Source organism: Aedes aegypti, chromosome 1 (assembly GCF_002204515.2).
Source record: "Aedes aegypti strain LVP_AGWG chromosome 1, AaegL5.0 Primary Assembly, whole genome shotgun sequence".
Classification (NCBI taxonomy): Eukaryota; Metazoa; Arthropoda; class Insecta; order Diptera; family Culicidae; genus Aedes; species Aedes aegypti.
This window is the reverse complement of record NC_035107.1, coordinates 241,570,523-241,597,552: the sequence shown is the minus strand read 5'-3', so window position 1 is coordinate 241,597,552 and position 27,030 is coordinate 241,570,523. Positions and strand designations below refer to the sequence as shown.

Here is a 27,030-nt window from a genome sequence, read left to right as displayed (position 1 = left end):
AACTTTGCCGAAGATGCCATCTTTCTAAGTGGCCAAGTTCCTGAGATCTACAAAACAAACGTTTCATGCTCACTAGCGTCACCTGGTGGCAAAATTAGGAATCAACTAACGCGATCAATGATAGCCCTTGAGCTAGTAAACAATTTTGCCCAAGACGCCATCTTTCTAAGTAGTCAGGCAAAACCAAGCGTGTTGTACAAAGTAAAACGCGCGACTACTCGCATTACACAAATTCGCGCGACAACCGAAAGGTTGACTGAATCTACAACTGAATCATAACATTATGTAGAAATGTGAAGCAAAAAAAAAAAAAATAAAAATGTGGAACCTATTAGTTCTACTCTTAGTTAATAGAAAGTTTCTTCAAGTAGTATTAATATAATTTTACTTTTATTCTCTCAATCATTTTCCAATCCTGTACATTTTTGGTAACCTTGGTTTCTTCAATGATGTTAGATTATTCCACCACTTCCACAATACTGTACTCCAGGGATCTATTAGTGAATTACAGGTGACGATGGTACGATGACACTCTATGCCCAGGGAAGTCAAGAAAATTTCCATTACGAAAAGATCCTGGACCGACTGGGAATTGAACTCAGACACCTTCAGCATGGATTTGCTTTGTAGCTGCGGACTCTAACCACTCGGCTTAAAAGTGTCGATTCGGAGCATTGTGCAATGTACTTTGCTACTTATTATAAAATGTATCAACATTATTTTTGAATAATAGATAGCTCCTCTCACACCTACACTTTCTTGGCAAATCATTCCACGCTCTGGTTGCACGGTATCGAAACGAATCTTTCAGATATCCAGGGAGACACCTGGGCACTGTTAATAGAGGTGCTCTCAAGGACGAGACATACAGTGTTATACATATACAACTTTTTCTATTATCCATACAAAATGGTCTACTTTAGGGGATTCGATCTGAGTCATTTATTTCATAAATAACTTGAATTTCAACATTTATTTTTGAGTGATTTTTCCAACCACGAGTTTAAAAGCAATAACGCTTTATCTAAAGTGAATTTTGAGACGATTTTTTATAATTGACATACATAACTAAATAAATTGAAGAAATATCATTATGGTACCTAAAACAAAGTTGTAAATTTTGATGAGACGAAAAAGTTTGCTGAATTTTTTTTTCTGTAGGGCTATTCGATTTTCAGAATCAGATAAATAGTTTTGAATTTTTCGACGAAAATTACACTTTAGCAAAATCGTTATCATTTTTTAACTCGTGATTGGAAAAATAATTCAAAAACATATGTTTAAATTCAAGTTATGTCTGATGTTCTGTACAAAATTCACTCAAAATGGTCTATAAACATCAAGCTTACCAATTTTGACCATTTTGTACAGAAAATCGAAAAAGTTTCAAATGTATAACACTGTATGTCTCGTCCTTAACAGTGTCCAGGGATAGAGGATAGAGATTATAATACATAGCGAAAGAATCTCTTACAAATGATATCTACATTTTTATTAGATTTGATAAATCTCATTTACGTATCACCGTTTTGTTTTGACTTTCGTTTGCCTAAAAATAGGTGAAGAGGTAAAACATGAAGTTGCTAAACTCATCAACTTCCTTAGCCTAGTGGTAGCACTCAATACTACAAAGCAAAACCAAGCTGAGGTCAAATCCCGATCGGGCCAAGGTCAGGGATTGAATTCTGAGAAAATTGAGAGTATCTCTCACTTATCGCTCTCTGTAACCATCATGCTCCGCAACACACCATGAAAGTTTGTTTATCGTTTACTGCTATAGCTCTGATTGTATCGGGGGGATAACAGTGCATGATAAAATCCATCCAAACAATCTCCAAACCTGCGGGACACTATTTCTATCAGATGTTCGAGGATTGTTTATTACGCTAGTAAAATAAAACTCATATCTACTTCCAATTGTAAATAAGCGAGAAAAATGGATTTCATCATCACTTCGCTGCTGATATTTATCAGCTTGTGAAAAAATGTTGATCATGGATTGATATAGATGCGATATTTTTCTTCGCTTGCTTTGCCGTTAGGTATTCTTGGATACATCTCTGTAGAAGTTTATGGTGTAATTCTACGAAACAATACTGACAGCCCACGTAATTACAACTCCTGGAATAATTTCAAACATAATTTCCGAAAGAAATTTCAATAATGATGAAAGGAAGAGTTTATGCAAAATTATCCAGTATGAAATTTAGATAGAATTCATAGGCTTAAGTTTTTCAACAGAACTTCTTTAAAATTTAGAAACAGGATATTTATGTAATCAGAAGAAGAAGACACCTTTGATATGACATCCAGCGAAACTGGTGGATTAACGTCCTACGGACTTCGTGGAGCCTTCCTTAGTCGAGTGGTTAGAGTCCGCGGCTACAAAGTAAAGCCATGCAGAAGGTGTCTGGGTTCGAATCCCGGTCGGTCCAGGATCTTTTCGTAATGGAAATTTCATTGACTTCCCTGGGCATAGGTATCATCGTACCTGCCACATGGCAACTTTGGCAAAGAAAGTTCTTAGTTAATAACTGTGGAAGTGCTCATAAGAACACTAAGCTGAGAAGCAGGCTCTTTCCCAGTGAGGGCGTTCATACCAAGAAGAAGAAGAAGGATTTTGTGAATGAAAACTCAGAAAACATTTCTTGCGAGATTTATAGGCAAACTCTCAGATGATTTCTAATAGAAATGAACTTTTAAGGCAAAGTAGGCCGTCATTGAAATTTGTACGCACCGTTGATGATTGATGCTAATTCATCTCACGATTTCGAATCAAAGAAAATCAGTTGGTTTTGCACTGACACAGCTGAAAAAGTATCAGCATACTTTATGCATGTTAGCGCGTACAGTGATACTTTTTCAAGTCAATATAAACTATCATGAATGAGTTTTATCACTTTGAAATTGCACGCAGCACAGTCTTCATTACTGCCAAAACGAATGACGGGGTATTTCGCCTTAAGATAATAAAAAATCAAAGTTAACATTTTTTCGGACCGTCGTTTGTACAAAAAAAAAATATGTTGGGTAGCCTCAACGCATCATCGTCACCGAAGTGAGGAAATTTATCCCTAGAATGAGCCGGAGATAATGATTGCTAAACTATGTCCTGTACCTTTTTCACCGATTCATCTCTCGCCAAATTTACCAAGGCTACTCTCCACCATCGGCAAAGCATTCACCTTTTTTCACAAACACGTCACATTACATCCCAGGCCCGGAGGACGAGCGATTGCGGTTCAGAAGACAGGTTAGCTACACAGCAAAAAATAAATTAATATCGTTCGCTGTCTTTGTATGGCTTTGTATGAATAATCGGACGTAAGTGAATTGAATCACATCCTTTTACCAACAATATTTCACTCCAAACATAAACGGTGGTGACTCTCACTCACTTAGGTTCGAATCTTCAATCATGATTTATTATTGAATTCATAAATTTGATAGGGTCATGATATCAAGACGACAAATTATGGTTCCTGGAGTCATAATCATGATTCATCATAGGCGTAACATCCAGAATTACAACACAAAGCGGTGCGCTTTGCTTCAACTTATTCTAATTGGTAGAGCGATAGACTACGTGGCTCTCAATTTAAAGGTTCCTGACTTGAATCTCGCTCTAGCCCTTTTTTATTTTGTCGGACATAAACGTCTTGATTTTAGGCATCTGATTCATGATTCCGAGTAATCAGCAACAACAACATAACGCGTGAGTTGCGTTACAGCCAGGCATTGCAGCATTCGTTTCCAATTGATTTCGAAGCATGATCTATGCAAGCGAAGAAAAACTTCGCATCTGTATCGGTCCAAGCAAGTTGTAACAAGTCTGATAAATAGCAATTGCAAAAGAGAGCCCCAAAGAGAAAGCGATGATGAAAAACCCATATTTTCGCCTATTTACCATTGGGGGTAGGTGTTTTACTTTACTGGCATGATAAACAATTTCCAAACATCTGATAGCAATAGTGTCTCCCATGTTTAGAGCTTGTTTAGGGTATTATCATGCGCTGTCATGCCCCTGATATAATCAGAGCTGTAGCAGTAGACGATAAACACACTCTCATGATGTGTTGCGGATCATGATTGTTACAGAGAGTGATGATTGAGATACTCTCAATTTTATCAGAATTCAACACCTGGTTATTGCAATCTGGCTCATGATATCATGGGGCTACTGATTTCTACCCGTGTAAAATGTCATGTCATGTCATTACATATTTTTTGCTGTGTACCAGTTTGCCTGCTCCCTGAATGGTTCAATGGCGTGTGTTTGTGTGTTCGTTTGTTTGTTTATACTCAACGGGTTCATTATCATATTGATTTTTACTCTTCAGTCCCGGCCTGTAGCGCTCATTTTTCCCACCACCGCCGCCCCCTATTCTGTTGATTACGGCAGCAAGATTCCGGTAAAGCGTCGTCGGTCGCAAAATGCTTGGATGTACCGCAACAAGAAGATATAATCCCTTCACAATATATACCTGCTTCGGGTTTTTGCCCTTGCTTTGAGAATGAAATTAACTGCAGCAGGGAAAAAAAGAAAGAAAAACAGGGGCCCAGTCTGCTCTCGTTCACAGTTCGGAAGCGGCGGCAGCGAGGAAGATCAGATTCGTCCTTCAACCCACCGAAAAAAATCATGCCCACTAGCGCTGCCTGGTGGCCAAACCTCGAATTTCTTGGCTTATAAAATGATAGCTCTTGAGCTACGGATCAACTTTGTCGAAGACGACAAAATCATATCACAATCGATTCGGCAATTTCAAATGACGTTTTTCATCAGATACAGTGTAATCTGGTTTATGATCGCTTTGCAGAACAAATGGAACCACTGTGCGTGTTGCTTTCCTCCCATTTGCATATCGGTACGATTGAATCTTCTGCCTGCGTTACGTTACAGGAGGGTGCCGAAAAAAAAGAAAGGGATTTGCTTGCTCAAGATTGAATGGTCCAGCACGAGCCAAAAGGGACACTCCTGTGCTGCTGCTTTCATTGAACCGGTCTGCCGGTCGTGTTCGTGCTTGCACATGACTCATACCGTGTGTATTCACAATTCCCTTCTTTCTTTACTTCCATTCAGCTGTCGTTCGCATTTTTTATTTGTGGACAGATAGTGCCAGGAGAAAGTAAACGAACCTTGGGCCTGTTCCTGGAATATGACCTGTGCAATCATGCAGCTGAGCACCTCGAGCAGCACAGACACGTCCCTTATCAGTGGTTTCGTATCGCGCGACAAAATAAATGTATGGAAACGTGGACTGCGTCATACGTGTGAAGTCTTGGGCAAAGATGTCGTCTTTATTCTACGTCACGATGATGCCCAATGGTGTTGCTTTTGCTCACGAAGGCAGATAAGAGGGAATAAATATTTATAGGAATTTTTGAGGGATCCCTAGACAAATATTTGCAACATTTTTAATAAAATTTGTTCAGGTAGTTCCTGTGGATACTATAGAAAACGTTCTCGGAAAATGACTGAGACACTTTCTGAGAATTTAAAGTAACAGTTCATAAATCCAAAATCGTTTGTAATCCATTTTTGATGAAATAGCCCGAATCAACTCCGGAAAAAAATTCTGGCAATTCTGACAAATTTCCGTCAGAACTGGTGCAAAATTTGGAGTCACAAAGATTGTTAAAAGATTCTTCAGGAAATTGTTTTCAGTTTATTCGAGAAAAAGCTTCAGGAATTCTTCCAGTGATTTCTCCAGGAATACATTTTGGTAATGTTTTATGTATCGCTCCAGGAATACCCATATATCCAGAAAAAAAAATCAGGTATTCTTCCAAGAAAATCCACTAAGGTTAATTCCAGATTGAAAAAAAAAAAAATGTTTACATTTTTCCAAGACCCCCAACAAGAATTTCTTTAGGGCTTTCTATTCCGTCAAGCCATTTTCATAAGAATTTCTTCAAGCATTCTACTGCAGTTTCTTCCAGGAATTGTTTAACGAATTTTCCAGGAAATCTATCAACAACTCCATTGATTTTTCAAAAATTTAACCCGTAAAGTGCCGGGACAAACCTTCAATTTTCAAATGTTTTGGCTTCTAGTGAAGGGGAATAGTTGTACTAACTACCGCCCCACTGAAACCCTGCCTTTTTTGAAGATGCAAATATGTCTGTGTTTTTTCTCGTTTTTCACGATGAGCTGATAAACAATTCTGTTGTATGATAATGAATTCTGATGAATTTGAAAAAAAAACACACCAGCTGTCTAGGATACCATTCAGGAATTTATCATTTTCACGGATACTTGTTTGTTTATCTTGTGTTTATCCAGAATGTAGGTTCGTCCCGGCACTTTACGGGTTCATTAAAATTCCACAGCAGGAAATGCTGAAATAGTCCAAGATATTTTTCAGATTTTTTCGAAAATTATCTGGGAATTGTACTGAGGTTTCATTAGGATTAATTTAGGGTTTTATTGAGAAATTCCTAAAAGATTTGTTACCAAGAATTTCTTGAAAAAAAAATATGTTTCAAGGATTTTTTCAAAAATTTCTGAAAAAACTCCTGATTTTTTTTTCGAGGACTGGTTTGACAAATATCTTATGGATTTTCTGGAGGAAATCCCTGAAGGATTCTAAGGGCAAATCTCCGAAGTAATTTAGAGAAATTCGTGGTCCTGGGCTTAAATAAATGTTGGATGAAATCCTAAGAAACCCCTGAGAAATTCCTGAAGATGTCCTAGACAAAAATTAATAGACTAGATGCACTCAGCGAGATAACGCTAACAAGGTCTTCAATGTGTTCTTTTGCTTTAGCATTTCAGTCGTCGCGCTGTTGTATTTTGTACAACAGTGGTGAAAAAACCTCGCTTATCGTACACAGCTTCAGCGTGGTGGTTCGAACGGTGGCAAACCGCGCGACGACTGAAGGGTTAATACAATTTATTACAGAAACTCTAGGCAGAAACTCTACCGGCAGCTTTATTTTTTACCGTCAACAAAATATTCAAATCGCGATAACTCTTCAGTTTCTCGATCTTGCTGCACCATTTATTCACAAGTTCTCAAAAAACTCTTCTAGTTTTAAAATTAGTGTCAAAATTGAGCATTGGTCATCTGGTTCCGGAGATATTCCAAAATTCCTTGCGGGACCGACGGGTTTACCACAACCCACGTAAATTTCTCAGGCTACAGAATTTTTATCGTATTCTGATATTCACTCCTCGGAATGATACATTAATGCGAGTATGTTGTGAAAAAATGAAGCAATTTGGTGCAGCCGTCTTTGAGTAATGAGCATTTATGTTTCTGGTACAAATAAAGCTCTTGAAAACTCTTAAAAACCTAATTTCGTAATTTTCAGATTTCTCCAAGAATACTGAACCGATTTGTATGATTTTTCAGATTAGCTTCTCATTACCTGGCATTGTATAGTACACATTTTATATTTTTGATAAATTGACCAAAAACAAAATGGCCGTCAAAGACATGTCGGTCCCCCAAGGAACATCGAAATATCTTCAAAACTAGATCACCAATGATTAATATCGACACGGATTCCTAAACTATAAGAGTTTTTTGAGGTCTTTTCAAAAAATGGTGCAAAAATATCGAGAAACAAAAAAAGTTATTACGATTTGAATATTTTTTAGCGGTAAAAAATGAGGGTAGAGGGGTTAAACGATTTTTTTTACTATATTCTTCAGCGCCCAAAAGTGAACTGTTATAGATAAAACAATAATTTTGATGGGAGGAGAAATGTTATGCTAAATTGTTTTTCGATGAACCGGTTCTATTAACCGGTTCACCGATAAAATCAAATATATTTATTTCAGAACACAATCGCTGAAGTTTGCTGCTATAATTTGGTAACAATTTAATCGTACAACTGAAATGTGTAACTTTGTGATCCGTTTTATTCTACCGATTCAATTTTGAACCGGGTTAGGTGAAGATGAATCGGAGCCTAACTTCAAATTTTCAAGAGCACAAATCTAGAGAAACGGGTGTTCGATTCTCTAGATTTGTGCTCTTGAAAATTTGAAATTTGGCCGCGATTTACCTTCACCTTAAATTATTTATTTTTATTTCAGAAAATATTCCGTGAATTTCACTGTTAACATTTGATAGCAGGTTAATCGTACAACTGTGATGTGTAACATTATTTTTGTTTATGGCTATATCGGTCATGCGCTGGTAGTAAAGGTAATAAAGCTCAAAGCTTTGAGCTTTGCTACCAACACAGGCTGAGCCAAACCTTCTCCAGTAGAGAAGCTAGGTAGAATACAGGACGCTTCGATGCTTACTGACTTTAAAATGGCTTGCTCAATTGTCACCTCCTAATAACATTTCAATCCTGTCGCTCCCTAGCGACGCCTATCCACCTATTCATTTCTATCATTTGAATCTTCTATAGACTCCCTTTTCCTTTGAGTCGCATGACCGATATAGCCATAAACAAAAATAATATAAAACAATCACGGTCGATACCTTTCTCCTATGTATGTAATGTGTAACTTAATGTATGTTGTACCGGTTCATATTACCGATTCACTTTTATACCGGTAAAATATGTGATTTTAGTCTAGAAGATAACCTGTAAAATTTTTGTTTTATTTTGATGGAAGTTTAGTCGTTCAACTTTTCTTTTAGAAAATAAACCGTGAAGTTCGTACAACAGATTTTTTTGTTTTCAAACCGGTTCATTTTACCGATTCACTTTTGAGCTGGCATATAAGAAAACTTATGCATTTATTGGTTCTTCAGTTGGAAATAGTTTTATAATAATGAAAATCGAAGTGTTATGTTAAATCTTGTTATTATATGAACCGCTTACTCAAAATAAGCAATTACTCAAAATTTAATATCGATTAGAAGTGAAATTAAAAAAAATCTTTCTCTCCATGAATTGATTTACTTTTGAAGCTGAATTAGTAGATTGAGCGAACTAGCCGACTCATCCATGATGTTTTGGACTTTGGCTTTTGAGTTGCATGAAATACAACTCATGCGTGAAAAATCTCAAGCTTGAGGTATGGACATTTGAAATTTTCGCAACGCTGTTTGTGTATCGTGTGCAGGTGTAAAAATACTCAATGCCCTGGTAAGTCAAGAAAATTTCCAAAATGAAAAGATCCTTGATCGGTGGGATTACTACGGCTATCTGGGCTCTCTTTTAAGTTATTAAATTATTCAATTTATAAAAAAAAATACAAACATGTTGAAGATATTATTTAAAACTTTCCTATAAGAGTGTTATAGTCCTACTTATTAGCAACAAATAATTTAGATTCCAAAGCTTCTAAAAAATAAAAATAAAAATCACAAAGGGAAGCACGTCTAAAGGCAGGGTTGGATATTACAGGGTTTATTCGCAAATAAGGTTAAAATGAATAGAGTAAATAATCAGTCTGCGATGAACCGAAGGTGACTCCGCAATAAGTCGAGATTGAATCTGTCTGCCTAACCTAAACAACAACAAAACAAAATGCTCGCAAGCATCAGAGTGCTGATTTACTCGCATTTGTCGTGCTCGCGAGTAAACGAAGCTAAAGCGATTCGTGAACGTCTTCAGAGCTGTCAATTGCGCTTTTAGAAAATGGCTTTTCGCTCCAAGATTGCTTGTTTTCAAGTGTTTTTGACTACAAACTGGTAGTTTACTGTCAATTCGATAGATATATTTGTATGTCAAAACCGTAACAAATCTCACCTTGTTCGGTTACTCGCGAGTAAAGGTGCGCGAACTTTTTGCTATTTATTTTGTATGTTCTCCCGAGCAGGCGGGTTCGCACTTTGCGTTGGATAACACTCATTAGGTGCTTCGCGATGCGATCATTTCTACCATTGATCCACATTTACTTGAAGGTGAGATCGAATAGAATTGCGAAAGAGGGATAGTAGAGAGTTAGTTATTGTTGAATTACATGTGAGACGAAAGAGAAGTGAGATGTAGTTAAAGATTTGTATTCAGCGTGTTCACTTACAGAACCAAAAAAGACATCAAATTTGTTTCCATTTTCGCCTTTTTTTTTGTATAATTTGTTAACCGTACATTTTTTGAACTATTGTACTTGAATAAAAAAATACTAAAGTTACTCAAAGATGATTTCGGGTTAGGTCCATATGGAGGCTAGTGATGAATTAGAAGTAATTAAAAAACGGTTGAGGTTCAGTTGGGACAACAGTCAATTGGGAAGAAATAAGATTTAGTTATGTGTTCTGTGAATCGCTTCTCAATTACTGCAGTTCTTGATGCCCAATGATTTCTTTGAAACTTTATTTTTCTTCAGGTCTTCTTTTTTTTACATTATATAATAACCAGAACAGAACACATGCTTTGAAACTTTTCAAATGTTTTAACTGAGGGCTTTCTTTATCAATGTTGCGATTTTGGCAATCGTCTACCGCAGGATCGCGAAGTGAAAGAATCCAAAAGCATCCTGGATAATTTCATTTTGTAGCCTCAAACCTTACCGCTGAGTCAAGAATGTCCCTCACTTTGGACGTATCAATTTCAAAATTGCAATCAACGAAATTCATGTTGCTAAATGCCTCCGCATCTGATAGTCCTTATTCTGTTACTTAATAACCAACTAGCGCCGTCTTCGTCATCTTGTTGTCGCAACAACAACCGGTTCTTCAGCACACAACTGAATAAAGAGAAAAGAAAAAACGAGAGGACACCTAAACAGGTGCATTCAGCGATTATTTACCTCTGTTGACACCCTTATCGAACCATCGACGCTCAACATATTTTAATTCGCCACTTCCGCACTCGTTCCCCTTAATAATTCTTTGAAATTTTAATCATTCTCACACACACAAACACACGAAGGTGGTCACCATTCAGTGTCGATGGTGGTGATCATGTAATAAACGAATTTTCTGTGGTCAAGCTACTCATGCAGTTTATCACTATCGTCATCATCAACATCGACAACCATTGATCGGATACCGGTAGTGTGTGGTGTTGTATGTTGAAACAAAATAATCACTCTCGCATAACAGGACGATTAAGTGCACACTGCACCGAGCCAAAATGAGCAATCCACCTGGCAGATGGGAACGCTTCCGGTAACAACATTGTATGAACAACCAGATCACAACGCGTTTTGGTTACACTAGGCGACGAAATCAAAAGTGTTTTTTCGCGAAATTCGTTCATTCGCAATGGTTTCGATGGATATTGGGTCGCTGATTTCGAATTTCTGCTATTAATTGAATACTGACATTTCATATGTTTGTTACATTTGACTTGAATGCCTTCAATATGATTCTTGAAAGTCAAATGTATATCTAGCATGAGCCCTAGATACTTAACTTCATCTGATCAATTAATTGGAACCCTCCTCATTGTGACAACATGTCTACTTGATGGTTTCAAATAGAGAGCTGTAGGAATATTATAAGTTGAGTTTTGGAAGCACTAAAAGATATGTCCCATTTTCAAGTTTAAAGAAAAAATATCCAAACCTTTTTGCAATCGACTGCAGATGTCACGAAGGCTTCGTCCTTTGGTGGAGAGGCCTGTGTCATCTGCAAACAAAGATTTTCGACATTCCTGAGGTAACTCTGGTAAGTCAAATGTGAAAACGTTGTTTTATGTTGTTCCCAAAATGCTACCTTGAGGAACACCAGCCCTTACAGGAAGTCTTTCAGGCTTGAAGTTCTGATAACTAACCTGAAGTGTACGATTTGCAAGGTAACTTTGTATTATTCTATTCTATGTTCTTTCTATTTATTGAGTTTGTTCTCAAGAGAAAGCTCATTCATTGAAAGTGCGTTTGAACGTTTGAATTTTGTCCCCCAGTGCCATTCATCGGAACACATCGGTGACAGAGAAGATCGAAAAGCATGAAAAAAAAAAACCGCTGCAGAGGCGCATTATTGTTGAATTGAATTAAATGGCACTGACCGCGTGTCGCCTCTGTTTGAGTGTGCTTTCGTTGTGTGAGTGTGCCGGCACCTAACGCTTTGTGGTGGCTGGTGAACTGGTTGATAACCCGGTAACCAGAAATGACCAATCGTAAAACCAGCTTCAATTGGTCATCCGTTAGGGTGGTTCAGATCTCATTTTTTTTAAATCCAGACTTTTATATTTTTTTACAATTCTTGCGATATAAATAGTGTTCTGTGAAATTTTCAGTTTTTTCGGTGGTGATTTAAGGGGGGCCCATACACAATGTAGATTTATATGGAAATTACTATGGAGAAATTTTGAAAAATGTACCTAACACGTTAGTACTGAAATGTCATAACGAATTTATTATCTCATAGTGAAATCTAATTCTTCAAACCATTGCATTGCAGAATTCGTTCTCATTTGATATAGCAATAGTGCCCCTCAGCTTTGAAGCTTGTTTAAATGGGTTTTATCATGCACTGTCATCCTCCCGATCAAATCAGAGCTGTAGCAGAAAATGTTAAACAGACCCTCATGATGTGTTGCGGATCATAATTGCTACAATAAGCGATAAGTGAGAAAAAATCTCAATTTTCTCAGAATTCAAACTCTGAGCGTTAGTATTGCATTGTTATAATCGAAAAAGAGCGAGAGAGGAGAGAATCTCTCATTGTTACATAATTCGTTATATCCATGCAAACTTCTGCAAAAATCTCAACCAAAATTAGCTTAAAAATGTTTTTTTTTCTTGATCAACTAACTCGATTATGGCTTAAGGAATGAGTTTTCACTACGAGTAGATTAATTTTTACTTACATTTCAGTACTAAAGCAATATTTTTCAAAATTTCTCCATATTATTTTCCATATAAATCTACTTCGACTTTGGGCCACCTCTAGAGCTAAAAAAATCACAGAACACTATTTCTACGGTAAAGATAATTAGGAAGGTATGAGAGATTGGATCTTCAAACTTTTTTTTTTTAATTTTCAATTTTGAACCACCCTATTGCCCATGTGCTGTTGAACCGCGATGTAGAGAATGTGTTGCGAGCGTAATCATCGGGATGGCTTGGAGGTTTTATAATGCGACCCGGCACCTGTTGGTTTCGTTCGATGGCTGCTGCTCGTAGAGATAACTATAATACAGAAACAGTCGTCAGTGTGTCAGACGAATGAGTGGACATAAAGCATATGACACTCGTTCATTCATTAAATTAAATCGAAAGAATTAAAGCATAAATATGGTACGCGACACTTTTGGTCAGGCGCGAATTATGTGGGGGGAACGCTTTTCACATTTGTCGCGAATAAGCGGTAACAGGTTTCGAAGAGCCAAATTTAAAACTTCGGAAATTTTTCGACCGAACTCGCCTGGTATCTAGGCTATTGCAAATTCTATCTAAATTTCTAAACCCTAAACAAGTAGTTCTCGAGTAAGTTTTCAAAAAGACCTATCTAACATTGACAGGCTCTCTTTGGTTACTTCCTCTATAATCGATAACTGAACTATATTAACCTCTTCTGTTGTGTATAAAACGCTAGCCAAGGACATGGTATTTCGATCTATAGTGAAAAACGTCGCAAAAGCTTTAGTATTGCACTGTTATAATCGAAAGAGAGCGAGAGAGGAGAAAATATCTCATTAATACATACATCCTTTTGAAAAGTTACGCGAGTTCCTGCTTTTCCTTGCAGTAAATCCTGATGTAAAATTTTAAAAGTTCTAGAGAAATCTTCAGACTCATGAAGTACTCGGCTATTCAACAAATTATTTCTCTCTTCTTTTTGCTTAGAGAATTTTGCACAAGGAAATCCTTGTCCGAAATTCTCCCAAGAAAATTCAAAAATGTTTGAAGAGTCGTTTAGAGAATTTTAATAAATGCTACAATAATTCTTACGGTTTTCCTGGTGAACTTATCCACGGTTACTCCCAGGAATTAATCCAGAAGTTATTCGAAGAAATCTTTCGAGTACTCTTCCTCATTAAATTAAACCTGGATTTCGTCAAAAAGTTCGTCTAGATTTTTTCTTAGAATTTCTTTAACATTTCATCTAAAGATCATTCATTCAGTTTTTTCCAAAAATTCCTGATGAAATTTCTCATAAAATCCCCATGGAATCTTCAAAATCAAATTTAATACAACAATTTGAGATACCACCTTAGGAGGAATGTTTTATGGAATGTCTGAGGTATTTTTTGTAGTTATCTTTGGAAAAATCCCGGTTGAATTCTTGAAATATATAAAACAGAATTTTAGAACAAATTCATTTGGAAAATTCTTGGAGGAATGCCTTGGAAAATAATTACTAAATAAATTCCTGAAGAATCTAATCCGGAATAAAATTGAATATTTTGGCAACTCATGAATCAACTTCTGATGAAATTTCTAGAGAATTTGGATTGGATTTGAATTGAATTTGGATTGGATTTAGATTGGATTCAGATTGGATTCGGATTGGGTTCGGATTGGGTTTCGATTGGATTTTTATTGGATTTTGATTGTATTTTGATTGGATATGAACTGGATTTGGATGGGATTTGGATTGGGTTTGAATTGGACTTTGATTGAATTTGGATTGGATTGGATTTGGAGCAAGTATTCATTGGGTTTGGACTGGATTTGGAGTGGATTTGAAGTAAGTGGGTTTAGATTGGATTTGAATTGGAATTTGATTAGCTTTGAATTGGATTTGGATTCAATTGGATTTAGATTGGATTTGGATTGTATATGAATTGGGTTTTGATTGGATTATTGTCGGATTTGAAATTAATTTGAATTTGATTTTAATTGGATTTGGATTTGGTTTGAATAAGGTTTGAACTTGATTTTGATTGGATTTGGATTTGGTTTGAATAAGGTTTGAACTTGATTTTGATTGGATTTGGATTTAAATCGGATATGGATTTGATTTTGAGTGTATTTTTATTTAGTTTGGAGTGAATTTGAATCGGATTTCGATTGGGTTAGAATTGGATTTCGATAGGATTTGAATTGGATTTGGATTGGATTTGAATCGGATTTGGATTGGGTTTGGATTTAATTTGAATTGGATTTGGATTTAATTTGAATTGGATTTGGATTTTGATTGGATTTCGATTGGATTTGGATTTGATTTGAATTGGATTTGGATTGGATTGGATTTGGATTGGATTTGGATTGGATTTGGATTGGATTTGGATTGGATTTGGATTGGATTTGGATTGGATTTGGATTGGATTTGGATTGGATTTGGATTGGATTTGGATTGGATTTGGATTGGATTTGGATTGGATTTGGATTGGATTTGGATTGGATTTGGATTGGATTTGGATTGGATTTGGATTGGATTGGATTGGATTTGGATTGGATTTGGATTGGATTTGGATTGGATTGGATGGATTGGATTGGATTTGGATTGGATTTGGATTGGATTTGGATTGGATTTGGATTGGATTTGGATTGGATTTGGATTGGATTTGGATTGGATTTGGATTGGATTTGGATTGGATTTGGATTGGATTTGGATTGGATTTGGATTGGATTTGGATTGGATTTGGATTGGATTTGGATTGGATTTGGATTGGATTTGGATTGGATTTGGATTGGATTTGGATTGGATTTGGATTGGATTTGGATTGGATTTGGATTGGATTTGGATTGGATTTGGATTGGATTTGGATTGGATTTGGATTGGATTTGGATTGGATTTGGATTGGATTTGGATTGGATTTGGATTGGATTTGGATTGGATTTGGATTGGATTTGGATTGGATTTGGATTGGATTTGGATTGGATTTGGATTGGATTTGGATTGGATTTGGATTGGATTTGGATTGGATTTGGATTGGATTTGGATTGGATTTGGATTGGATTTGGATTGGATTTGGATTGGATTTGGATTGGATTGGATTGGATTGGATTGGATTGGATTTGGATTTGGATTTGGATTGGATTGGATTTGGATTGGATTTGGATTGGATTTGATTGGATTTGGATTGGATTTGGATTGGATTTGGATTGGATTTGGATTGGATTTGGATTGGATTTGGATTGGATTTGGATTGGATTTGGATTGGATTTGGATTGGATTTGGATTGGATTTGGATTGGATTGGATTGGATTTGGTTTGGATTTGGATTGGATTTGGATTGGATTTGGATTGGATTTGGATTGGATTTGGATTGGATTTGGATTGGGTTTGGATTGGATTTGGATTGGATTTTTTTGGATTGTAGCTGGACTGGACTTGGATTTGGATTTGGAATTGGATTAGATTAGATTGAATTTGGATTCGATTTGGATTGGATTTGGTTTTTTGATTTGGATAGGATTGGATTTGAATTTGGATTTGAATTTGGATTTGGATTGGATTTGGATTGAATTTAGATTGGATTTGGATTTGGATCGTATTCGGATTGGATTTGAATTGGATTTGGATTGGGTTTGGATTGGATTTGGATTTAGATTAAATTTGCATTGGATTTTTATTGGATTTTGATTGGGTATGGATTGAATTGAATTTGGAGCGGGTATTCATTGGATTTGGATTGGATTTGAATTGGATTTGAAGTTGATTTGGATTAGATTTGGATCTAATTTGAATTGGATTTGGATTGGATTTGGATTGGATTTGGATTGGATTTGGACTGGATTCGGATTGGATTTGGGTTGGTTTGGGATTGCATTTGGATTTAGATTTGGCTTAAGATTGGATTTGGATTGGATTTTAAATGGGTTTGGATTTGGATTAGACTGGATTGGATTTAGATTAGATTGGATTTTAATTCATTTTGTAATTAGATTGGATCAAGATAAGATTTGGCTTGAATTGTGATTGGTCTTAAAATGGTTTTTGAACCGGATTTGACGTGGATTATTATTGGATTTGGATTGAATTTGATAATTTGTTATTGGATTTGATTCGGATCCGGCTTTGGACTAGATTAATTAGTTTAAAAGACTACCAAAAGCAAAAATCCGGCAAGGATCATTCCTTCAGACCGCTGATCGCAGGGTGGCCACCAAACCGGGAAAAACGGGAAATGCGGGAAAAAGACGGGAATTTGAATCCACCGGGAAAAAGACGGGAAAAACCGGGAATTTGAGAAGATCACCGGGAAAATAGTTTTGAACGAACATCTTCAAGCTGCAATCTACAAACCAACCTTCAAAATAAGTTGTAGAGAGCAGTTCTATTTAATGTCATTGTTATGAGGCATCCGTAATTTTGAACAAATATCTTTCAAACATTAATGATTTCCAAATATTCCATTTTTGACGACGTTTATCAGTACATTTCAATACAAATCCAACAGTAATGATTTAATTTATACTATGCTTCGATATATTTCTTAAAATGTTCCACTCTCTCGGCGAATATTATTTTTGTTCTCGCATTGTCAGAGTTAAGTTTTGATAAAGGCCCATTTACGATTTCATAACGCTCAAGCTTTTACAGCTCATATAAAATGTATAGAATATCCATACAAAAAGCATCACGAGAGGTTGAGTGGATGTCAAAAATGATAATTTTCGGTGTTATCAAAATTGTGAATGAGCCCTTAGTAAGTGTTTCTACATCCTTACATCCTTGTATCATACCTTCGTTGAACTTATTTGCTCTCTACAGAAACTCTTCATTTTTATGAAGAAAATTCCAAGGAATAATAATGAAATACTGTCAATTACGGTAATGAACTACTTGGGCATCGTGATGATTTTGCTTAGGTACCTGGGGCTAACATTATTTGAAACTCAGTAGTAAGGCACTAAAGCCAAATCTCGAATTTTCAAGAACACGAGTCTAGAGAACCAAACAGCGCTCTGAGCTGAAATTTTGATCGTTTGGTCATCACCAGAATGTAACCAATCAATCAAACTTTAAACGCGTACGGTTATTAGGTTCTCTAGATCTTAAAACTTGAACTTAAAAATTCGAAGTTTGGCTTCGCTTTTTAAACCACCTTAAGAGGCCAACCAACAAAATGGTTTTAGAAGTATTCAAAATAAACCCCTGCCGTGCCAAGAGTAGGTTTTTTATTAGCACAATTCTCACATAATCTGAAATAACGCCCTAAAAGCCATTGGTAATCACGTGTGCAGCTCGGTGTTTCTGAGCAAATTAATGAATAAGCACTCAAACCAACATCACTGGCAGGTAGATAACACAGCGTAAAATGACATTTTTGCGTGTCTCAAGGATCAAATTATGTGTCTCGAGTAGATTTGGGATTGCTGAATCTGATGCCATTTTCAGAAATGTTCCAGCACGTCACAATTATTAGCAACAGGTCGCCAAAGTTGTATAAAACACTGGTTTTATTGATGTTTATATAAAATTTTAAGTATAATTTATTAAACTTTTTTGTGATCTAATCCACCAAGCATGCTATTTTGCTCTTATACTTTCATTTTGGATTAAATTTGATTGAAATTGCGCGATTAAAATTGGATTAAACCGATTTTTTTTGACATGCTTGCTGTCTCCATACAAAATTCGTCGTTTCTCTTATATGGGAAAATACAATACTTTTTTTAACCATAAAAAAATAACTTTTTCGCATCGAAATACTTATAAACTTCACCGATAAGTATTGTTATACACATAAAGTTTGAATTCTGTGGCAAATTAAGCAAATAAATTGCCTTACAAGCTGGCAAACTTGCATGCAAGTTGGTTAAAATAGTCAATTTTTGCATTTTCAACAGACAACATCTCAAAAACTAGACGTGCTATGATATTTTTGAAAACGGCAACGGAGTGAATAGCGGTATTTTGGTGCTTGAGACAATAACGTGTTCCGCAGTGTAAAGATCCTTTCTTCACGATAGATTTGTTGAATAACGTGTAAATCCATTCAAATTCTCAGATACAACGAGCTACACACATGGTTACCAATGGCTTTTAGGGCGAGATCATAAATTATGCGAGAATTCACCATCTCTTTTACATGCTTCAGAGTTTCATTGATTTTCGACGAACGCGAGACAAATCGATGCAGATGAATTCTATGCAATAGTTTTCAGAATAAGATTTTATATAGACTTGAACAATCTAATAGTCAATTTTTTGTTCCAATAGTAAAATTATTGATAAATTACAATCAACATTTTTTGACCCGATTTAAAAAAGTTCTTTCATAAAAACGATTTTTGATATAGAAATATTCAATTAAAGTCGTGGGAAAGAAAGGGTCAAAAACCGGGAAAATTAGGTGAAACATACCGGGAAAACCGGGAAAAAAGCGGGAATTTCAAAATTGAAATTTGGTGGCCACCCTGTGATCGTAATCCACTAGAAGCTCATGAGGAATTGAATTACATGTGATTATGTAATATAAAAATAGAAAATATCTCACTAAAATATTGAAAGCAAATCGTGTCAATTTTTACTCCAGACATCCAAAAAAGGATCGTGAAGGAAGTCCTTCAGAAAGCTTTGGTTGTAAACTGTCAAAATTTCGCAAGAAATTCATCAGACAATTCGTCAAATGTCAGAAATCTATAAAAAATAGCTCGAAAATAATTCATCAAGGATGCTTGAGATTTTGTGAGGGATCTACACAAAATTTTGGATAAAATATGTCAAGAGAATCAACAAAAATTTGTTTAAAAAGTCGATAGTAAACTGACGAAGATCTCGGCAGGATTCCTGTACGATTGTTAAGAATTTGCTTCAAGCCGCGAATTTACTTCAAGCCTCAGAAAACATTCCTTAGTTCATGTAATATTCTGAATATCTAATTGTCCATGTCAAGGAGCTCTTAGCAGAATTTGCTAGAGATTTCGAAAGAAAATCTGAAAAATGTCACCACGAGTCCAACCAGAAAAAAAATTAAAGTAGTTCGCTTCTTACCACGGAAATAATTTGCTGTTGATCTGAGGATAGATACCACAGATACTCACCTAGAATGATAGGGTCTACACCAGGAATCGGTATCTCGTCATCCCTTAAAAGATTCCAATAAAGACCTCGTCAAGAGGTTATCAAGGATCATTGCTAGTTGTGATTTTTTTCTACCTTGATTGGATTTATAGTTCGAAGAAAAAAGCAGTGAAAAAAAGTTAAGTCGCTCACATTGGTATGTTTGATCGAGAACGAGTCAATTGTGAGTAAAATTCGAGTTAAAGTGACTCGTTAATGTTTTGAGATGAGTTGAAAATAAATCGACAAGATTTAATCGCTACTTAAATACAAATTTGAATCGATTGTGAGCAGTGGTGGTAATATTCGCATCACGAAGCATATCACGAGTACCAAACCAAACACGACAGACTCGCGAACAGGCTTGGTGTGAGTAAGTTCGCATCCGCCTACTCGGTAGAACATACCGAAAGACATAGCTAAAAGTTCGTGAACGCTCACTGGTGATTAATCGAACGAGATGTGATTATTTTGGTTTTGACAGACAAATCAATTGTATATCCTTACTATACGATTCTAAACTACCAGTTTGTATTCAAAAACCAATGAAAACTAGAAATCTCGGAGGGGAAATAGCTTTTTTCTCAAAAGCGCAATTAACTCTGAACAGCTTCGAACACGTTCACGAATCACTTTGGCTTCGTTCACTCGCGAGCACGACAGATGCGAGTAAATCAGCACTCTGATGCTCGCGAGCATTTTATTTTGTTCTTATTCCAGTTCAGCAGACATGTTCGCTGCTTTCCATCATCAATGCCTGTGAGATGAAGTGGCAGGGAATTGAACTTTGGTGGTAAGTGATTAAAGAGAGATTTCGTCGAATATAAACCGTTTTTATACTTTTTAACTTCGACCTTTTGACTTTTAAACTTTCCATATTTCAACCTTTTACCGTTAAGTTAGTTTTAACTCTGTCATGTAAATTTATCCGTTTACTAGTTTATCCGTACTACAAATGGATGGATTTCAAAAGCATCCGCCTCACTAATCGATGGGAATTCAATCTGATTGATACTCAATAGTTTATGAGGGCATAAAAGCTTATGCCTCCAGCATAACAATTATTTTCCCTTTTTGAAGAGTAGGTACCTATTAAATCGTGATGTAATGAAAAAAAAAACATAATTCGCATCGCATTGAAGCACTACTAATCCACCAACTAGCCGTTGCGGTTGGCCGCAGTGCACCGATAGACGACGGGTTTTGCTGCTGTGCGTTGGATGTGGTTCAGTAGGTGCGACTGCGGCCAACCAAAGCTGTACATATGTTTTAATTATGATATTTTAAAATTGGTTGTTGCCGGTTTTCGGAATTGAGTATTTGTTTTCTGTTCCACGAATTCTTTTGAATTAATAATGCTTCAAACTTAAAATTAACATTTCGATTGAAAAATCGTGTCTCACTGATCTAGCTCTGTTTTCCAATAATATATGCTACAATAATATGATCTTTAACCTGTGATCTAGATTTCCAATAATAAAATCAGTGTGCACGACAAACTACCTGAAGTGATCATCACTGAGTATATTTCTGAAATGTACTTAAAATTATCTTTCTAGTAACCACTAGTGATGGAAATGGGTGAACATGGATCTGCTGAATAGAAATAATAGCAAAACAAAATACTCGCGAACATCTAAGTGCTGATTTACTCGCATTTGTCGTGCTCGCGAGTAAACGAAACTAAAGTGATTCGGAGGCGTAATCGGAGATTCAATTGCACTTTTGAGAAAAAAGCTATATCCCTCTCCGAGATTTCTGATTTTTGATTACAAACTGGTAGTTTACTGTCGAAACCGTTATCAATCACACTTTGTTCGGTTATTCGCTCGTAAATGTTCGCGAACTTTTTGCTATTTCTTTTGGTATGTTCAACCGATCAGACGGGTAAGATACTCATACCAAGCCTGTTCGTGAGTCTGTCATGTTTGTTTCGTGTTGGTTTACACTCGTGAGGTGCATTGTGATGTAAACATTTAAGCACTTAATGCTCCAAATCGTTATAGTGCTAATGCAGGGCTTATAAGTAGTTCAACACTATATGCCTGATTTGGAGAAAAATATGATTCCTCGTGCTTAATAGTTACCTGGTAAGTTTTCACATTTCTGGTACTTGAATATAGTTATGATTTTTGAGACAAGCTCAAACATCGGACTTCAAATAGATACAATTTGTAAAGGTACCAGTTTGTACAATTGCACAAATTTATGTATCACTTTGACCCACATTCACCAGACATCCAACTGTTTAAACAGGTGATATCGATGCCGCTTTAGTTCCCACTTTTTCCATTCCAATACCATTCACCTTCCCTTTTTTTGTTAAGTCAATCGTATTATCGAAGTCCATCGGTGATCAAACGAAACGCTGCATCATCACTGTTTAACATACATTTTTCATCAACTTAGGGAAAACTAGAAACACACACCGTCTCCGTTGACGCATAATAGCCATTCTTCTCTCCTTCTGTTTCTTGGCTTTACGTCTTCACTGGGGAAGAGCCTGCTTCTCAGATTGGTGTTCTTATGAGTACTTCTACAGATATTAACTGAGAGCTTTTTTGCCAAAGTTGTCGATTTCTAATTCGTCAAGTCAAGGAAATTTCCCTTACAAAAAGATCCTGTACCCAACGGGAATCGAACCCAGACACCTACAGCATGGGGCTTTGCTTACCACTAGGCTAATCAAAGCCCCGGTCATTCTCATCACAGAGAATTCCCATATGGAAGTAGGAGAAGACAGACAAATCCTCGCCTCCATCTCCGCATCTTTCCGCCGCCGCCTCGATAGATGAGATCATAAAAGCCTTGTTTTATATCTTTTGTGACGACAGTCGCTCGTAAAACGGTGGAGAGTTATGGCTACCAAGTCGGGCCTCCTCCAATGCATTGGCCGTCGTTATGGTTGTTATTATTGCTCTTGTCAGTCTCGTTATCGATGCATGCATGCCGCCGAACTGTAAAGCGTTGTGTAATCTTGTCTTCTTCGTCTTATTCCGATTTGGGTGGATTCTCCTATAAGATATAAGAAAGATTTTATTAAATTTCGTTAACTAATCGTATGTCACTGGAGCGGACAAGAGTTTGGAGTCATTTTACAAAACATGTTAGATAGGTGAAAGTGGCATTTAGCATTTTCCCATGTATGTATCTAGTATGTAGTATGTATCTCAGGCTTTTACTTATAATTCAAATTTCACGGTTGTAAGTAACCTCAAACCATCTCTGTAGGCGTTAATGGTTAACTCAACAATGTTTTTAGAATTTCTCTAAAATCCTGAAGTGTGCATGCGTCAGCGTTGCAGGAAAAGCTCTTGTCCCGTGCCAACTGTATTTTAAGAGTTTTCTATCCACCACGTGCAGCAGGAGGAAGAGGCTTCAACGATATCCGGGCACTATGTGTCTCCCATATCAAGCAGCTGCGGGAATATTTCGTAGAAATACAGAACCTCCATGAAATTTACCGCACTGCATCTGGCGCAGGAGGATTACCAGCTGAACTGCGACATCGAACCCGTCGATAAGATGATCGCAACGTGGAAGCAGAAGGAGTTGCATAGAAAATCGATAAGGTGGCGTCAAACACGTGGCTGGTGCGGGGTTACCTTTTCTCCAGGCCTTCCTTAGCCGAGTGGTTAGCGTCCGCGGCTAATGGAAATTTCCTTGACTTTTCTGGGCATAGAGTATCATCGTATCTGCCACACGATATACGAATGCGAAAATGGCAACTTTGGCAAAGAAAGCTCTTAGTTAATAACTGTGAAAGTGCTCATTGAACACCAAGCTGAGAAACAGGCTCTGTCCCAGTGGGGACGTTAATGCCAAGATGAAGAAGAAGAGTTCTCGAAATTGTACATTTTGTACAAATTTGATTATTCCAGTCAATCACGGAGTAGCAACTACGAATTGTACGGTCATCAATGCTTATGCTTTATGCAATAAAATGATTCATTGGTGAGCTCGTTTTATAATACTTTTTCAACTAAAACCCATAACGCTCTGATCTAAAATTCTCTGGTTGGTTTATAGGCTAATTCACTTCAAAAGTTTAATTATTCTATTGGCTTTTTCTTAGTTCAGCTCCTGGCAACTCGTTTTCCAGTGAGTTACAATTGATGATTTATTTGAATTCGGCTTAAAAACAAATCTCTTCGGCTGTTTTTCTGCGGTATTACTTAAACAAACCTAATTAATGTTCGGACAACTTTTCTCTCTCTTCCTTGACTTGCAGACTATGTCTACGTGGAAACATCGTCGACGACCCCGTACCAGATCCGGCGGATCGACGAGCTCAACAAAACGCCCAACGGCAACGTGGAGGCGAAAGTGATGTGCTTCTACCGGAGGCGAGATCTGCCCACACCGCTCGTGCAATTAGCTGATAAGCATCAAAGTGAGTAGACAACACAACCATCTGATTTTTCGGGGGGGTCATTCCTTTATTGGTTCTGGGTAATATTGGGATCGATTCGTCGGATATGCACAGACCGACTCGAATCGAGAAATTCTCTTCGTTCACTCGCCGACGACGGCGACGACGACGACGACGCAGTGAAGTAGGTCAGTAATGCTACGTGAGAAGTCGTTAAGTTTATGGCACCCGTTTACGATGCGGTATAAGAACGAAGGACTGACGACTGGATTGGAGATCATAAACCTGTAAAAACGTACTCAAATGATTATGCTTCCTGTTTGCGCGTTGAGTTTACGTCTCGGGTTTGCACTCATTTGTTGAAGTTTTGTTTGGAATTCGACTTTTATTGGTGGGGCAACTTTAAGGAATTTAATACTAGCTACTGGATGGTCTTGGCTAAAATAGTTATTAGAACTTGTACTACAATAATTCCAGGTACCGTTCCTACATTAGGGATGGTAGCAGGTCTCTATTTAGAGACTTGGCCACTAGTTTAATGCAAGTCTTTCAAAAGTCTCTGTATTTAATGGAAGGTTTCTAAAGTCTATTTTAAACATTATGCTAGCGGTATTTCTTGATTTTCTTTGTGAATTTCTACCCAGACTCCTCACGGAAAAGCTTTAGGAACTCTTTCACTGATTTCTCCAGAGAATCCTTTTGTAATACTTTTAGGGACTCCTCCACCTCAACGCAGCTACTCCCAGTAATTTGCACAGGAATTGTTCTGAACTTTGTACAGAGACTTCCAGAATTTTCATTTGAAATAGTCTCTAACATACTTGATACGTTCAATCTTGAAGATTGATATATCACACGCCTTGCTTTATAACCGGTCCATATATTATTTTTTTTCCTGAGAAAATGAGGTGTCCGGAAGACTTCAGAAATGCGGCCAATTTTTTTCGAGGTAATCCTCAAGGGATTCTCCTCGAAATTTCTCCAGTGATTCGATCTGGGCCTTCAAAAAATCCTTCGAGGATTTCTCCAAGAATTGATATCGAAATTCCTACAGATGTTCGCCAATGAATTTTTCCAGGGATTTCATAAAAAAGAATGAGAATTCCTCCATGGTTTTCTCCGAGATATTTTTTTTTAAAGTTTCCTCCAGGAACTCGTTTTTTTGATTTTTTTTTTGGGAAATCACTGCCTAAGTTGCTGGAGGATTTCCTGGAGCAATGCCTGAAGGAACCTATAGAAAAAAAACTAGTGTAATGCCTAGAGGATTTCCCGGTTAAATTCCCGACGAATCCCTGGAGAAACTTATGTAGGGATTCCCGAGGAATTCCTGACGAGATCCCTGGAACATCACATATGCTTTTTAGCTACGTAGTCTTTATTTTAATTAAGACTGGGTAGACGAAAGGCGTATTTCATTAAAATATACAGTAAATTTTTTAAGTAGCATCTCATCCAAACCATGTAGAGACTTTTTTAAGCAATCTTTTGAGAAACTCCTGAAGCTTTTTGAAGAAATTTCTGCATAAATCCCTGTAGATATTTCCCTAGAAAAATTTCTGAAGAAACTCCTATCGGAAACTTTGAAGAATTATTTAAGTTGATTACTTAAGGACTCCTGGAGGCATCTCTGGAAGAATCCCTGGAGAATCCTTGGAGGTACCCCCAGAAGCAGCACTGTAAAGATTTTATTGCTGGAATCCCTGGAATGGAGATATTTCTGGAGAAATGCCAGGAGAAATCTTTGGAGGAATCCATGAAGAGATTTTTCGAAAGGAATTTATGTAGAGATTTTACTAGAGGAATTTTCGTAGAGGTTTTCCTAATGTAATCCCTGGAGAAATTCTTAAGATAATTTCTGTTGAAATTTCAGCAGTAATCCAATCTCTATAAGAATTTCAAGACGAACTCTTTAGACAGAATCTCCGGAGGATTTTTTAAAAACCCAGAACGAATCTCTGGAGATATTCCCTGGTAATCCCTGGAGGATTATCTGGAGAAATTCTTGGAGTAAGTCATATAGCAATTTTCCTGGTGGTAACTAGGGGAGAATTGCTGGAGGAAATTCTTGAGAGATTTTTCGAGGAATTCGTGAGTTGTAGAACACCTGAAGGTTAGAGATTTCAAATTTCCCGGGATTTGATTTCCCGGGAAACGGGATATAAAATTACCATTTCCCGGGAAATTCCGGGATTCCGGGAAATTCTGAAAAACGTGAAAATAAAGCTAATTTTGTGGAATTTTATTTTTCAAATTATTCGTATTTCGTGTAGGGTCAGTGTTCCCTTAGCAGACGGTCCTCTATAGTCGCACTAGTAACTTTTTACGGCCGTTTTGCTACAAATCGATGCAATACATTTTTAACGTGAAGCTTACCTAAGCACCATTGATACACAACTCGATTTTGTTAAAAAAAATGATCGAAATAATTTATGCTTATAATTTAAGCTCCCTTGCATCAATAGTAAACCTATTGTTCCCATAGCACTACTAAGTAGTGCTAATAATAATAACTACTAAAAAAAACTTTTTCATAAAACAAAATAATTAATTAAATTAGAATTTCTTTAATTTGTTTCATAAAACAAAATGATTACCGTAATTTTGTGTGAAATTGATCATTTTTCTCGGTTTTTCAGGTGTGTTTTCTAGAATATTGTCGATGTCGAACAACTGAATGCAGAAAAACAAGTACGATGGTGAACCTCATTGGCCCACGTACTGAAATTGTCTAACAAATGTGATTTTAGTGCTAAAAATTGAAAAAAAAATCGTGAGATCCCATTTCGGGGTCAAATTGATCGCTTGTTAATGCAATTATTGTTAGTTTTGAAAACACCTCTACATAACACATTTGGGGTCCCTGAATCCGATTATACTGTTTAAATTTTTAACAACACA

General features: G+C 36.8%; 1 protein-coding gene across 1 annotated transcript in view; it reads left to right on the top strand.

The window, feature by feature from the left end:
• Positions 1-27,030, top strand: part of LOC5570837 (metastasis-associated protein MTA3) — a 311,328-nt gene that overhangs the window by 69,496 nt on the left and 214,802 nt on the right. Inside the window, exon 2 of the mRNA XM_021837345.1 lies at positions 23,992-24,153. Coding sequence (XP_021693037.1) covers positions 23,992-24,153 — 162 coding nt within the window. The remainder of the gene's footprint in view (positions 1-23,991; positions 24,154-27,030) is intronic.